This window comes from Trachemys scripta, chromosome 4 (genome assembly GCF_013100865.1).
Source record: "Trachemys scripta elegans isolate TJP31775 chromosome 4, CAS_Tse_1.0, whole genome shotgun sequence".
Lineage (NCBI taxonomy): Eukaryota > Metazoa > Chordata > Testudines > Emydidae > Trachemys > Trachemys scripta.
The window spans coordinates 42383037-42399097 of record NC_048301.1 but is presented as its reverse complement, the minus strand read 5'-3'; the positions used below and the strand labels follow the sequence as shown (position 1 = coordinate 42399097).

At 51.4% G+C, this 16061-nt stretch overlaps 1 protein-coding gene across 1 annotated transcript; it reads right to left on the bottom strand.

Moving 5' to 3' along the window:
* Nucleotides 1–5: 5 nt before the first annotated feature.
* Nucleotides 6–8559, bottom strand: PGF (placental growth factor). The gene is made up of 7 exons (XM_034768894.1): nt 7999–8559; nt 5596–5638; nt 3639–3835; nt 2475–2551; nt 1625–1654; nt 1465–1527; nt 6–1016 (listed from the first exon to the last, which is right to left on the bottom strand). The coding sequence occupies exons 1-7, from the start codon at nt 8062–8064 to the stop codon at nt 995–997; spliced, it is 498 nt and encodes a 165-aa protein (XP_034624785.1). The 5' UTR covers nt 8065–8559; the 3' UTR covers nt 6–994.
* Nucleotides 8560–16061: the final 7502 nt, after the last annotated feature.

The following is a 16061-nucleotide window of genomic DNA, read 5'->3' as shown; positions in this document are numbered from 1 at the left end:
CTGGCTTCTGGATTTCTCTATCTAAGGTTTTATTCAGAAAGACTTGGCTTGAAAATTGCTGCGCTGCAGCCAGGGGAGGGGCCCCAGGAACCATGCTGCAGCCCAGGTGCTGGGGTGTCATGATTCCCTCTGTGATACAGTTGACTTGGGATTCTCTATCCCATCCCACCCAGGGAACTCCAAAAGCAGATAGGTCCCAGGCCAGCCCCCATCCCCGCTCACTGCAGCTTCTCCACATCTTTCCTGTGCAGGGAGCTGGACAGACACCACACTGGAGTCCCCACTAGGGACAGGTTTCCTTCCTTCATGACTGTGTGGTCCCCTCTGCCAGCTGGCAGCTCAGGGAAGGGTTGCTCTGCAAAGGTGGAGGTGGCAACACAAGACTCCTGTGGGTGACAACAACAGGGAACGCTCCCAGTGCAGCAGCCCCTGGGCTGGCACCTCCCTGAGGTTCTGTGCTGTCCTGCTGCACCCTCAGCACTTTGGAATACTCCTTCAGCTGCAGGGGCCACAAAAACATTCCCACGTTTGGCCAAGCTTGTCCCCCACTGTCCTCTGCCTGAGTGTTGAATGCAAAGCCCTGGACCTGTTGAGCCTCATTATGAAGATTTTCAGCCCTGAATCTGGCCCCTGGCTCCTTTAACCACTAATGTTAACTGTGCAGAGATTCCTGGGAAGGCCCTTAAGGTGGGGAAGGTCAGCCTAAGGGGTGACTGCCTCTCTCGCAGCTGAGTTTCCCTGGTCCTGGAGCTGTATCCCTGCAGGTGGCCAAGCAAAAGTCCAGGTCATCCTCTCCGGCAAAAGGGCCCATGCTCCTGTCCTGTTGCTCACCTCGCCACTTCTTGTCTGCTTGGAGGGTCACAGCTCATAGGTGCAAGTAGCCACAAGTCCCACAGTGTTCAGTCAAGAATGCAATTGGCGCATACATACAGGTGGTTAGAGGACTTGGTAATAAGTACAGGCACTGTGGTGCTGCCCTCTCCTGCTGAGATGACTACCTGCGTGGAATGGCACATCTGCAAAGAGAGCACAGCACAAAGACAGGAGGGGGATTAGAACAGGGGGACTGGGAGCTAGCGGCTCTGGGCTCTATTCCCAGCTCTACTCCTGATTCTCTGGGTGATCTTGGGCAAGTCCATGCCTCTCTGTGCCTCAGTTTTCCCACCTGTGAAGTGGCGTTAATGACACTGTCACTTCCCAGTGGGGCAGTGCTGGGGTCAGGGATCAGGAGGGTTTAATGAACGTTTGAAAAGTACTTTGAGATCCACAGAAAAGATGGTAGAGACAGACCCGGGTCTGTATCAGCCCCTGTGTGTTGGGATGCAGCAGTTTCACTCCGGGTGCTGGTGCGTTGTCCCTAAGCCCCACTTGTGCAGCAAGCTGCAGCCAAAGAGCTGCTATTGGGAGGAATCTCTGAAAAGAGACACTGCCGTGACCCCTCCTCCTGGATTAACGCCCACTCACAGATCACAGCCTTTAGGTCGCTGCTTCTCTCGTTTCCTCTTGCCTTGGCCCTTGGGTCTCCTCCTTCAAAAGGAAAGGGGAAAAAGAAGAGTCTGAATGGATGGGAGATGAGCCAGGGCTGATAGTCCCAAACTCCAGAATCCCTGCTAATAGCACTTACCTTCCTGACTTCAGTGTATCCCGCCGAGGCCTGGAGAAGAAAAAGGAGAGAGTAAAATGATCACACTGCAAATGTGGCATCTGCAAAGCCCCTAGGTACTGGGGGAGGACGGGATGCTATGGAAATAGCATTGATTCCACAGGGTTGGGACTACATCCTAATTGACAGACTGCCTGCCAGAACTCCCACGCTTGGGCTCCTCCCCCTCGCAATGATAAAACATCCTTTTGCCAATGACATAAATGACTTGTGACAAATGCACATCCGGAAGTATTTAATGCAGTGTAGCTTCTCTCAATCAAAGTAGCACCTGGAGATAAAGAGGAGAAGCCAGGACACAGCATAGATGAGGAACTAGAGTGAGGGTCAGACACGAAGGTAGACATGGCCAAAAGAGTGGCCACTAGTTTTGGGAATCCAAACTGACATCCCTTGTGCTTGATTTGGCGAGGTGCTAAGCACTCACAACTTCAGCTGGTGGCAACGGGAGCTGTAGTTGCTCCACACCTCTCAAAATCAGGCCTCAGGTATCTCAATTTGAACCCCTAACATTGAGGCATCCAAAACCAGAGGCCACTTTTGAAAATCTGGACCTGACTCACTCTTCAGCAGTCAGAGCTTCTGAGCAAGCTGGAAAACAATGCGGTTCTGGAACAGCCTCTATACATCTGTGAGAGGCCACTAGATGGTGCTGGAGAGCCACTTAGCAAGGGGTCCATGGTGGCCTGGCAACCCCTGGGTTGTGAGAGAGTTTGAGGCCTTCACTGTAAGAGGTGACACACCCTGAGGTCTCTCCTGCTCTTGGTGACTCCCTGCATGGTGGAGAAGAATGAGACTGGATGGTCCATACCTGCACTCGCACTGCCTGTGCTCTGTAAAGGACAGTTCCACATAGGGCACCTGCCCCGCTGGCTTCATCTTCAGGAGCTGAAAGGGAACAAAAATCATTCATTCCCTACACCTCCAGGGCAAAGCTGATTCATCATTCCCCTCCCCTCTGCTCCTTGTCAGGGCAGGGCTGCATGCTGATCTCAGGTGCCTTAGGTGGTGCTGGGGGAGGGCTGTGGAGTAAGAGTGAAGCCTCCTGAGGCTGTTGGAAAGGAGAGAGGCTTCATGGTCCATCCATGCACCCCAAGATTTCCCACCCAAAGAATGTGTGGTCCCTACAGCCTGGGTCCAGCAGATTCTGAAAACATTGTTTTGCTTCTCCTGTTCTCCTGCCAGCCTGCCCCAGCACCGCCCTCGTCCTCTCCAGCCCCACAGGCTTCTGGTGCGCCAGGGGAACAGGGCTCTCAGGATGCCAATGCAGTCACTAGCTATAAATGACAGGTTTCAGAGTAGCAGCCGTGTTAATCTGTATCCGCAAAAAGAACAGGAGTACTTGTGGCACCTTAGAGACTAACAAATTTATTAGAGCATAAGCTTTTGTGGACTACAGCCCACTTCTTCGGAATAAATTTGTTAGCTATAAATGGTAATGGGATGGGTAGGTGGCCCAGCATCCCCAAAGACACCTCTGGTTATGATGAGAGGGGCAGAGAAAAAAACAGAACCAGAGACCCAGGGATTCGTTTTGCTGCACCTTCAGGGCAGTGTCCATCTCACCCCACCACACCAGGGGGCACCACACATCACAGGGACAACAAACCGCTCTCATCTCACACACCCACATGGATACACGCCGTGTCGGGCTCTCTGTGTTTGTAACTGTAGGGTCCAAGATGAGACCTTTCAGCAAAAAAGACAAGTCATAAAAGGGAGAACAGCAAAGAGCCGGCGAGGGGGGCATTGTCCCAGCCCACACACCTCCAAGGGCAAAGCATGGATGTGGGGGAAGGGGTTCGGTGGAATGTCAGGAATGACTGCTGGCTCTGACACTGATTCACTCACTGTGCCTGGGGAAGTCAGCTAACCTCTCCATGCCTTAATTTCCCACGCCCCGACATTGTTATCTTAGCTACCAGGAGAGGAGCCTGAGTCCCTGCATTGTGAGCTGAGCCCACCTGGCTCTTACCTGCATGGTGACATTGGCTGTCTCCACTGGGACACACTGCAGTGTCTCGTCTCCACAGCAGCCGGTGCAGCGTTGCAGGGAGATGCAGGAAGGGCTGAACATGTGCTCCACCTCACTGGGGTACTCGGACACAATATCCACCAGCATCTCCAAGGGCCGACAGAAGCTGCGGCCCCAAACCTCCTGGAAGGGCAGGACTGGAAGAGACCCAGAGGTGGAGGGGAGGCCCTATAAGTTCATGTCCAGAAGATGCCTGCTGACCTGCTCCCTCAAGCCCTCACTAAACAGTGGAGTTACTGGCTGAGTGAGGGCAGAGTCTGGGAGGCGTGCCATGTACCTGGCACAGGCATCAGAGCAAGCCCTGCTGTGTGCCCCAAAAGTTGCAGGCAGCTCCCAGTGTTATGACTCTCCCTCCAGGCTAACAGATTTGTTTTCTCCTCTTTGAGCTGTCCCATCTGCTGCTCTCTTCCTGTCCCATCTGTCATGTGCTGCACTGGAGTCAGGCTATTTTTCATCTCCAGACACTGATAAAAATCTCCATTAGATCTGGAGAAATGTGGCACCACTCCATAGTTAAGACAACAGCCCAGTTTCTTCTAGAAGCCCAATCCTGGCCCCCATCTAAAAATCACCAAGCAACTCTGATCAACCTTAATACCAGGGAATGAGGCCTGTGGTGGTGGTTGAATTTTTCTGGAAAATGTTATGTCATTTGGACAAGGCAGGGGGATGGTGTCCTGATTTGGGACATGCCAAAAAATAGTGTTCATCATAGGAGCTTTCATACTGGATCTAGCAGCAATCCAGCTAGATCATTACCCTGTCTCCACACTGGCTAGTGCCAGATAGATCAGAGGAAGAACGTCTGTTGGTAGCAGTTATGGGATAGCTGGCCCCCCAGGGGAAGTTTCCTTCTAACCCCAAATAGTTACATGTTGGCTCGTGTCCTAAAGCAGTGGTCTCCAAACTTTTTTGATCCTGCACCCCCATCAGTAAAAAAATTTGAGCACGCACCCCCTGCCGCACTGGCTCTACCATTTTTGCTGAGGGGAAAAAAAAAAAAGGCACTCAGACTCCCGCCCAAACTGACGAAGCAAAAAAAACCAAAAAAAGCGCTCCTCCTGCCATGCACCCCGAAGGATCCTCTTGCGCACCCCCTGGGTTGCGCGCACCCAACTTTGGAGACCACTGTCCTAAAGCATGAGGGTTTATAGCACCCAAACCTTATCGGAGGAGAAGCTGCCTCAGAGCTCAACTTGAAATTTATCAGGCAGCCACAGTTCCAAAAAAGTAAAAACAAAAACCCTCCTGGGTTCGAACAGATCAGTGCGGTTGAGTTTTTTCACCTTTTAATTTTTTTTTAATTAAATGGACGTAAAAGTCTAAATGAAAAGTCAAAATGTTTTGCCTGAAAATGTCCTAACAAAACTTGTTGGCTTTTTCTGATTATTTTTTTTATCTGAACTAATTCAGCAAATTTCAACACCAATTGACAAAACGTTTTGGTCAAACTGAAATTGAGGTTTTCTTTTAAAAAAAGTTTCATCTGAAGAATTCTGCCCAGCTCTGATCCCAGGAGGTGCCCTGTTGGAGCTCAGTGGCTCCGAAGGAGGGCTGAATAAGCACCTTCTGGAGGGTGCATTAATGTGGGGGTCTTGGGGAATCTAACTTTCAGGGGAGGCAGGGGAGCTATTTTGCCAACACATTTCCCATTTGTATTCCTCCACCTCCCCCTAAGTGGCTGATGATAGTCCCAGACTGACTCCCCATAGACCATATCCCATCACCTCCCTCTGGAGGCTCCAGTCCCCTCCCCTGGGGCTGTCTCCTCCTCTGAGGTTGGAGGACAGAGGGGATCCCCAAGCTCCTGGGCAGGGAGGTGGGGAGAGAGAATTCCAGAGCCCACAGGGGAGCTAATATTCTCACACACAACCAGGAGAAGCAGCTGCAAACTCACCTTGCCCTTCTGAGGTGCTGTTTCTGCTGAACCTGTCCCACTGCTAGGGAGAGAAATACAGAGAGGTGAGACCCAGGCCCTTTAGGAAGAGGCAGCAGAGAGTGAGCACAATGCAGCAAAATCTTGGGGTGTAACACCCCCATTCTCACCCTTCTGCCTGCATCACCCACCCATCCACAGGGCACTCAGCCCTTCCAGCTCAGATCTGTTGTGGAGCATTCAGGGCACTTGCTGGTATATATGGAGAAGCAGGAAGGCAACTGAGCTAATAAATAACAATGCTAATAAATAGCATAGGATCATAGGCCTAGAGGGGACCTCGAGAGGTCATCTAGTCCAATCCCCTGCACTCATGGCAGGACTAAGTATTATCTAGCATGTTTATAGCTGTTGTAATGCTAGCCTGCACAGCCAGTCCCCTGCACCATCCGGCCTTTCGGTTTTATATTCTGAAGAGTCCCAAAGTACTTTAGATCCACAAGGGATCATTTCACTCACCACTCCATGCGGCTACCTCTAGGATGTAATGTGGCAACTGTGTAGCAGTGAAGCAGTGAAGTTCAACAAGTTTACAACTACTGTAGACTGAGTGCAACACAACAGGGACCAACCCTGCCCTGAGTGCCAGGAGAGGGGCTAGGTGGGACATAATTCACTAAACAACAGCTAAAGAGGTTGTGTGAAGGTGAAGACTTTGTGTCACTTCAAACTGCAGGAGGTAGAAGACATCCAGGCTGACATACCAGCTCTTATCCAACATGCCAGAGGATCTAATGACCACACATGGTCAGCACTTCAGTTTACATCTCATCCACACAACACCTATCACCTCGTCCCCCGTCCTGCCACACTGGGGTCTGGGGTCACTACTGACCCAGAATGGAGCACAACACCCCAAAGGAGAGCGCTCCCCCTACTGAGTCCCCAGCACCCCTCCTCCCTTCCCTAGCTAGCTATGAGTCTTTATACCCCAACCATCATGATGCTGTCAGAGTCCCATCTGATTCCCTCCCGCCGGCTCACAGCATGTTGTCATCTGCCCCTACTGGACACATGCAGGGGCCACGTGTACTTAGCTGTGAAGTGCCATGTGCGCCTGGGATGCTGTATAAATCCTAATTCCTCCATGCCATGCCCTGGGTTTCCCTTGGCGGGGCTCTGCCATCTTAATGCTGGCCAAGGCTGCCCCACTGTGATGGGATCACAGCCCAAAGTGGGCTGGCTGCAGCAGATAGGAGAGTAGCCCCTGTCAGCTGGGACACTCAGCAGAAGCAGAACTCAGGGGTGTCAGCAGGGTTGGACTTTTCCTCAATGGCAAATGTTCATAACCCAAAATCAAAGCAAATTAATATAAGCTTAAAAAGGGGGGGGGGATATCTCCCCACAGTCTCCTGGGCTGGGCTGGGCTTGGCTTCCTGCCAGCCCTGGGTACCCAACCAGCTACTTGGACAGACTTTCCCTGAGAAGCTGTACAAGGGAGGGGTCACTGTTAAGACCTCATTCACTGGAGACCAGATGGTGTCCCTGTGTCATGTCACACCCCTGGTTTCAGTGCAGTAATACTCTGCTGCCATGCTGGTCACAGCGCATGCCCTGGGACACAGCGCCCATGGGAGGTATGGCCCTTGTAGGGGCTCTGGGGAGGTGATTCTCCCATGTGCCTTTCAGCAGACGGGAAATTCTCTGATTTTTCTCCCAGAGAGCAGGGGGCTCTTCCAGGGGATTTGCCAGGTATAGGAGGGTTCCTGGGGATCAGAGTTCACCAAGCTGCCCTGTCCTGCACCTGCGGGGCTGCTCTCCTGGGGCCTGGGCCTGGAGGCGGGTAATCAGCTCAGAATCCTCTCTAGACGCTTTCAGCTAAACGAGCAGTTGTGAGACTGTCTGGAAGCTCCAGCCCCACTGCAGCTTCCCTACAATAGTGGCACTTCCTCTCTTCTCACAAGATGTTTCCTGGGAGTTTATTTTTCCTGGAAATTAGCTGGAGCCAGCCTAATCCTCAGAGAGCATCTGAGATACTGATCTTCTCCCCTCCCCATCATCCCTCCCATCATCAGCCAGCCTAGCAGTACCCCAGTCAGCCCCCTGTTCTTCTGCTAAGGGAGGACCCGAGGAACAAGGGGTCACTTGGAGCTCAGCCACCAGAGAGGGGTAGTGGTGGGGCAACCCAAGAAGAACAGCTTCAAACTGATCCCCCCGCTGTACCTAGCCTGCAAAATACACTACAGGAGCGATTCCTCAGCAGTGCTCTAGCCCCACAGTGATGCAAGGGGAGTAATGGGGCTTGGGACCATTACGGCAGGATCCCCGAGAACTCTTCCACTGCCAGTGCCCCTCTCTGCTCCCCCCGATCCATTATGTGGAGGACACGGGGGGTGGGGGTGCTAGAAGCTGGGGGTCCCTCACCTGAGTGTGTGATGCCTGCAGCGCAAGAGCCACAAGAAGTTTCAGGAAACTGCTGAGAAGCTGCATCGCTGGTTTTGCCTCCTCAGTTTTGCCCCAGTGAAGAGTCCCGTGTCCCAGCTGAAACAAACATACTGCCCCCTGCGAGAGATTCCAGAGCTGGGGAAATGCAGAGATCCCCTGGCTGGGGCACTCCTGGGAGCCCTCACGCTGGCCACAGTCCAGGACCCGAGCGTCCCAAACACAGCACCCGTGGATCCAGTCACAGCAGCTTAGCCCTGGGAGAGGCTGTGGTGGTCAGTGGTCAGGAGACGGGAGGCCAGTGTTACAGAGCCCCCGAGGTGGCACGGGATGAGGGGGGCTCAGAGACAAGGGACGCTGATAGCTGAGATGCAAGTCCAAGCGGTCTTAGTCCTGGGACACTGACACCACCTCTGCCCTGCTCAGTCCCAGCGCACAGGGTCCCCTCCTGCTCCTGCACTGGCTGCTCTGGGCCCCTCTGCACCTCCTGCTCCTGCGGGCTGCTCTCCGGCCATGTGAATGCTGCCCTGCCTGCTTTGCAGCTCTGTTTCATGAGCCCAGGGCTCCTCCCAAGCCCCTCCCCAACTCACACCCTCCCTCCCACTTTCCCTTCCTCTGAGACTGCACGGAGCTGCGCTGCATCCTCTGGGCTTTGGAGCCCCAGAGCCTCCAGATGGCCGTTTGTTTCCTTTCGTCGTGCATCAGAGCCGCATGTCCATGCGTGTGGCTATGTGCGCCCCCGCAGGTGTGCGCGCGTGACTGTGCAGGTGCTGCTGTGACTGTGCGTGCGGTCATTGTGTGCAGATGTGGCTGGGAGGGATGTCGTGGGAGTGGGCACATGTACCGGTGTGTCCGTGGGAGGGAGTCTGTTCTCTTCCAGCCCTCCAGCCTCCCCCATCACTATGGTATGCACATGCAATGTGTGAGCCGATATTGGCTTTAGGTCATACAAACCACATCACTTGGGACCCTTCAAATACGACTAGACCTTGGCAAATAGATTGTAGAAAATGATCTGCCCTGGCTCTCGAGTGAGGGAATAGATGGGACCCAATAGGGCACTTTAATCTCTATGCCTCTCTCTGTTTCATCCTCCAGTTAATCTGTGTGTCTGGCTCTCTCTTTCTCTCCCACGCTCTCCATCCCTCCTGCTCTTTAATACAATATTGAAGTTGAAAGCTCAAGCTCTTGAAAATCAGGCTGCACCTTAAAGCTGCTTCCTGGGGTTTATGCCTGTAAATAGGCTTTCTCTTTAACTAGTTCTCATTAATAAATATTTGTCCTGTGGCGGCACCTGGAGCCCTCCATCAGGGCTACATAGTGCAGGGTGCTGTATACACACAGATATAGACATGATCCCTGGCTTGAAACACTCACACTATAAAGAGTCGCTGTATATTAATCTGTGTGTAATACACTCCAGACTGGAATGTCACAGACCCAGGGCTGTGGTATTGGACTCCATGATTTTCATGTTTTTTAAAACTGGAGATGTTTGACACGTGGGCGGTGGATTTAATGGTAACAGTTGACCCTTCTGGCCAGCTGCCAAGTTAAACCTGTTGTGTATGGGGAGCTCAGAGAAAGCTGAGGGAGGACTCCCCGCCTTGGGCTGCTGGGCTGTCACAGGGGCCAGAGGCACAGATTCCTGATTGCTCTGATTTTTGAGAGACAGTTGGAATTGATGGAGCTCATTTAATAGGCGTCTGTGCAGAACTGCTGCCTTTATGCACTGCATGCACCAGCCCACGTAGCCATAACATACAGAGGCTGTCTCTATCCTGAGGAGCCGACTAATTTGCTTCAACTAGAAGAAAAATAAGAGTATTCAAATTTCCCAGAGGTGCCTGGTCTATGTTAGTCAAGAGGGCATTGTCTGCAGAGACATGTAGAGCTGACGTCCTATGGCCGAAACCTTCTCCATGCCCCAAAACGGTATTCACTCTCCCTTCATTCAGCTCCCTCCTGCAGAATTCCTTCCTCTGCATGGCCCAGGAAAGCCATGTCAGTACAAGTTGCTACCATAGTATTTAAAAAAGCTCCAGGCTGGCACCATCCACTGGATCTCCCAGAGCATCTGGTTCTGGCTATTTATTTTTGTAAATCCCATGGGGCAGGGCTTATGGCTTCTACAGAGTCCTGCACACAGTCAGCACTTAATAAATAATGAGAATCTTGCTCTTCAAGCTAGCTGGAAAAGCCAGCTGTCCCCTTCCCCAAGAGCCTCCTCCCTCCACACACACTGTCTTTACATAACACAAGTGTATAAAATGGGACAGTGCCGCTGGCTGCAAAATATGAGAAGCCAGACCCATCATGTCTATAGTGCAGAGTTGGGGGCCGTATGTCATATGATTTGAAAATAGTATTTTCTTGTAAGAACTCCGACATTTACACTTTTCTTGGGCAGCTCTAGTTTTTCCTTTGGGCTTCCCAGCCTGCTTGCCAGGAGCTTTCAACTGTATCAAAGCCAGGTGCCAAACTGGGGTGGGAGGCAAGGGGAGAAGGGGAGTAGCACTACTCTGCCACGTTCTGCCCACAATCATAAGCTCTACCTGCCCCGTCAGAGCTATTGAGCCATGTATTCTGCAACTCAGGCAGATATTACTGCACTGCTGTGTGCAGAGTTCACATTTTCAAGGACTTCGTTGCAGACATAACAGCTTCCAAGTGACTTTTGCTTTTTACTCTGTACAAGAAAGCAGCTTGGAAGAGGTGTGACAATACGCTGCACCGCTGCGTACCAGCCCAATCCCAGTCCAGGGCTGAAACCTGAGACTCATGGACTTCTCATTGCTTTTCATATAATCCCATGTATGCTGGTACTTGCAAGGGGGTTTTCAGTGTAATTTTTAATCTAGGTTATCTATCTATGTTACATGACTGTCCAAGCGCTTGTCTACACACAAACTTGCACTGAAACAACAAAGGTGTGAATTACATCCAGTTGAGTTATTTGGATGCAGACTTGCAAAGAGACCAGCCCTAGGGCTCCTCTCACCCTGGCATCATACTACCAATCCACTCTGAAGCTGTGCTCATCTTGCCAGCTCAGCTGCCTTATGAAGACAAAAGCCCTAGAGAGTTTCAAACTCTAGTCACTGCCAATGTATTGCGAATGTCTTGTTTTGCTTCTGAACACACTGGAGGGTGAAATCTCATGAGTGAGGAAGTGGTGGCTGTTGAGCTGAGTCAGGGCTTCAGTTATAAAAGTGTGGGAAATTAACTCTCTGGTCATCAGAAATAACAATCCCTGACAACACGCTCTCAGTGTGCTGGTGTAAAGGAACAACCGGGACATTTATGTTCTCTCTGTACCCCAGGGTGTCTTGGCAAAGCTGCAGACTGCAGTTATGGTGGGTAGGGCAGATTTGGGCACCAGAAGGCAGCAGTATCCACAATGGGGCATTAGGACCAGCCCCGCACAATGGATTCCACACTCTGGGGCATTAATGCCAGGGTTCAGACATCTCTTGTCCTCCTCAGGGGTAGGCAACTTATGGCACGCGCGCCAAAGGCAGCACACGAGCTGATTTTCAGTGGCACTCACACTGCCCGGGTCCTGGCCACTGGTCCAGGGGGCTCTGCATTTTAATTTAATTTTAAATGAAGCTTCTTAAACATTTTAAAAACTTTATTTACTTTACATACAACAATAGTTTAGTTATATATTATAGACTTATAGAAAGAGACCTTCTACAAACGTTAAAATGTATTACTGGCACACGAAACCTTAAATTATAGTGAATAAATGAAGATTCGGCACACCACGTCTGAAAGGTTGCCGACCCCTGTCCTAGGAAATAGACTTGGCCCTCTACTGTGGCAACAATAGTGCAGATGAAATCCTTATCCTCCTGAGTTTTTGCACGAGGGCGCAAATATGATCCACTTGTGCTCTGAGCAAAGTAAGAGGCCCCTGTGATGAGCTGGAATTCCTCAGCGCTGAGCTGCATCTGGCTGTTTTGGGGGCTCATGTTCCCAGGGTGTGTGCAACAGGCACTGGAATGTGGCTCCAGCAGACGTGCATTCTTGTCAATAACAGACCGGGGCAGAGTCTGCTCCTCTGGTCTGTTCCATCTCAGCCCTTCCTGAGTTTAAGGGACAAGCCTCGAAAAGCACTTCCTAGCCCAAGCCTCCACCTTCACAAGGACATGCAGGAGGCAGTGGTGGGGAATCATTTATCAGAAGGGCTTACATGTCATCTGAACCCATCCGACATATTGCAGCTGAGCTCATGAACATGACAAACCTTCCCTTTCTGGCCTGGCAAATTGGCAGAGGATGAGTGTCACAGCCCTAGTCAAGCTCCCCCTTCTGGACACTCACCAGGCTGCTGCATTTGGGTCCCAACACACTGGGTCCATGCGCTTTAAGTGTCCCTTGGTCTGGGTAGGCTCCCGCACTGGCTCTTTCTTTGGCCTCTCTGGAACAATTCCTGGGCACAGCCTGTCTGTTACCCCTTCATGGAAATGGCACCTTGCTGTATAGCTGCCCTAGGCCACAGGACCAGTGCTAACCACCTCCGAGACACCCCAGTAGCTTAAGAACACCCTTGCCCAGAGCTCCAATCCTACACTCTGGGTTACAGTTCGCCCCTGCAGGAATATGTGATAGCTGAGGCCCACAACACACGGGATTTGTAAAGGTTTCTAACACAATCTCGTTAGTCAGCACAAGCGAGATACAGACTGAGGTTAAAAACAACACACCTGCATGCTGTTCCCTGCCTTAGCTTCCTCACCACTCTGGAGTGTTCTTTGAGCTTTGGTCAGAGTCCTCTAAGGAGTGCAGGATCCCCCTCCTGCACATGGCTTCTCCTGCAAATCATGGATGTCTCTCTCCTGCAACTAGCTGCCTTCTTCATCAGCTGGCCCCAGAGTCTAAAAGGACCCCTCTGCTTCATTCTCTCCCTTGCCTCAAACTTCCTTGTCTTTATAAACCCGTGCTCTGTCCACTCTGCTCTCCTGTTTGGGGATTGCAACTCAGCACTCCCTGTGATAAACTTGGATGAACCGGTTTTCCAGCTCAGGGACCCTCCTTAGCATACCTATTGTTTGATGAGCGCACAGTCATTAAGGTTAATGACTTCTTTTGTTTGGGCTATAGCTTCTCCCAGACAGAGTGAGGGAAAGAGTCAGGGATCTCAACAACCCATGGCTGACTCACCGAGAAATTCAATGCAGAAATTTCATAGAATGAACCAGAATTCATAAGCTGGACATAGACAGATTCCCCAAACCATCCCAATGGGGAAATAAGGAACAAATATTAAAAAGCCAACACAGCCTGAATGGGCAAGTGCCCTTGGGCTTTGTCACAATGCAGAACATCATGGTACTCCACACCAGCAGAGCTCAGTCCCCATGACTGCATACACTCCCTAATGCCTCACAGACTGGCTGGCACAAAGCATTGGCGATGGGAAATTGAGCCATCCACCTCCAGGGCAAGAGATGTATAAGGTTCAGAGAAAGACTGGGGCATAAAAGAAAGAAGAACATTTCCCCAGGTGCAGGTACAGAGCAAAATCTGCCCAGTGTCCAAAGAATGCTATCACAGTGCCTTGGGATGTATGCAGCTTGAGAAGGATACAGTCTCCCATCCCACCCTGACCCCACCCCCTTTGTTTGATATTGCTCCAGTTTGCCCTGATGAAATCAACCTGCATAGATGGGTCACAAGGACAATTCCCATTCCACTGGCATTCTCCGGGGTGGGGGCAGACCCAGCAGAGAGGCTCAAAGTACATCAGAATGTCTGCAAAAGGAAGAGAGTCTGGTGTCCCTTCGTGTCACCTGTTTATTATTGTTATGTTGGCAGGTGTTAATGGCAGCCATCAAGCAGGTCTTTGATTGCTAGACAATCGCAGACCAAAGCTTCATTTAGGCTAAATGGAAGGAGTAATTAAATGCTCCTTTACATAGTGATAGCTGAAACAATAAAAGTCACCACCCAAATCTCTTGGCCCCATGGCAAGGCTTGAGCAAGAACTAGCCTCCGAAAAATAAGAGGGGTTTTCCTGGGGCAGATTGCAAAAGCAAGGGTAAGGGGATTGATTGGTTACAGCTGTGTGTGAGAGAGGCAGAAAACAGCAGAAAAACTGTGAGCTTGGCCCTGGGAGGAAGCGGAGAGATAGTGCTTCTTTAGAGCACAGTACTCGTTGGAAAGGCAGACTTGGATTTCCGAGCAAGGAAACTACCTGCTGTTAATTGTTTCCACTGTGTTCAGGGAAGCAAGATTTTGTGTAGTCTTTGCAAATAAACAGGATTACACCAAAGAAATAATTGACTTAGCATCAATTTTTCCTCCTAATAAAAACAACCCAGCAAGGCCCCAAATACTGGCTAACCACTTGGACCAAAGGGGTAACATAATTTATCAAGAGCCAATAGTGTTCTTGGCCTTGCATCTACAAAGAGACATGTTCCATAACCCAAAGAATTTACAGTCTAATATGGACACTGACAACACCGTATATAGAGTAGCAACATGTAGCAGCAGTGATATTTACAAGAGATAGGTTCTGGACAGCTTTTTGGAAGCATCATGATTTTACATTTATATGGTGCTAAGTACAAGGGAAGCAGCCCCCATCCAATTTCCTTCTTTAGCCAATAACAGGTGTGGAATTAGATGCACAGGCAGAGCTGGGTGGGGAGTCCAGGGCTGGATTAGCAGGGGTGCTGCTGCACAGGAGTGAGGTGTATCGTAGCAGGGCCCCCTCCAGGCAGTGATATCGCCAGCCCCTGCAATACCAGGGAACGTGTTACTTAGAACATTCCTTAGCCCTTTGCTGCAAATTCCTGTGGCGTCAAAGCTCCCTCCCGGGCCAGGTGCGGAGGATGGGGGGAGACAGGGGAAGGTCTGTTTGCTAAGGAGGAGGCTGACAATTGGGGGAAGTGGGCTGTGTTGTGCATTCCCCCCCCCATGCATTGTGAGCACAGGCTGCTGTTGTTGCTGTCAGCAGCAGCAGGAAGTGGCAGGCGGTTAGTCACCCCTGGCTGCACGTGGCCGGAATGCTGCTGTTTATTTTTGTTGCTGGGAGTGGATTAGGCCTGCCCTGGGGAGCGATAGCCTCACTGTAGGGATGGCCAAAGGGGGAAAAAAGAACTGCAGGCAGCTTGGTGCTGACCCACCCAGCTGATAGCAGCTGGGCCTGGCCTCTGAGCAGCCCCCCTACATCCCCCCATACAAACTGCCCATCTGACAGGGAGAGCAGGGTGTGACGCAGTGGTGGCTCTGACACAGTCCTAGGAGGAGTGAAGCCTTCTTAGGGGAACCTGACACATGGGCCCTGGGAGATGGCAGTGTCAAGGCTGCCCTGTGGACTGTTTGAGCCTCAAGTCCTGGGCGATGGAAAGCGCCGGCCTAGTGATGTATCTGAGGCCCAGGGAAGGGGAGCAGCGAAGAATCCCTCTTTGCAGGCGTAAGCCCCAAATGAGCATTTGCCTTATTGCTGCTGCCCCTTCCTTCTCGTTCCCATCCCAGAACGAGAGACAGTTTTCTCCTTCCTCCCGTCTATCCTTCCTACTCTCTCTTCCCTCACCATTTCATGTTCCTCTTGCACGGCACTGGGTTTGGTGGCAGCTGCGAGGTGCTAAATTGAAGAAGGAGGTTCTAGCCTCAGCTCTGGAGATTTATTCCCCTCCTAATCTCCTTTGCAATGAGTCCCCAGGCGCTGGCACTCTTACCAAGAGAGCTCAGGCTCCGTGTCTCATGAGCTTCACCCTCAAGGTTAAGAATGTCATTGTCCATAGCTGCCAGGGAAGGCTGTCACCATGAAGAGAGGCTCTCAATGAGATACCTAGGCTCAAAGCCAGGTAGGTCCCTGATGATGGACACTGAGACTCAAAGCTTGGCCTTGTCTACCGTGCGAAGTGAGTGGCGCACGAGGGGGGGTGCGTGCGATCCCTGCAGTTGGTGCTGGTGAAGAGGCAGCTGCTGCAGTCTGTGTTTTCAATTCCAGCACACGCAGGGCTAGACTTTCTGGGCCAGAGACTGGTGGCAGGAGGAGTTGATCTACCCTGAGAGGCCAAAGCTGT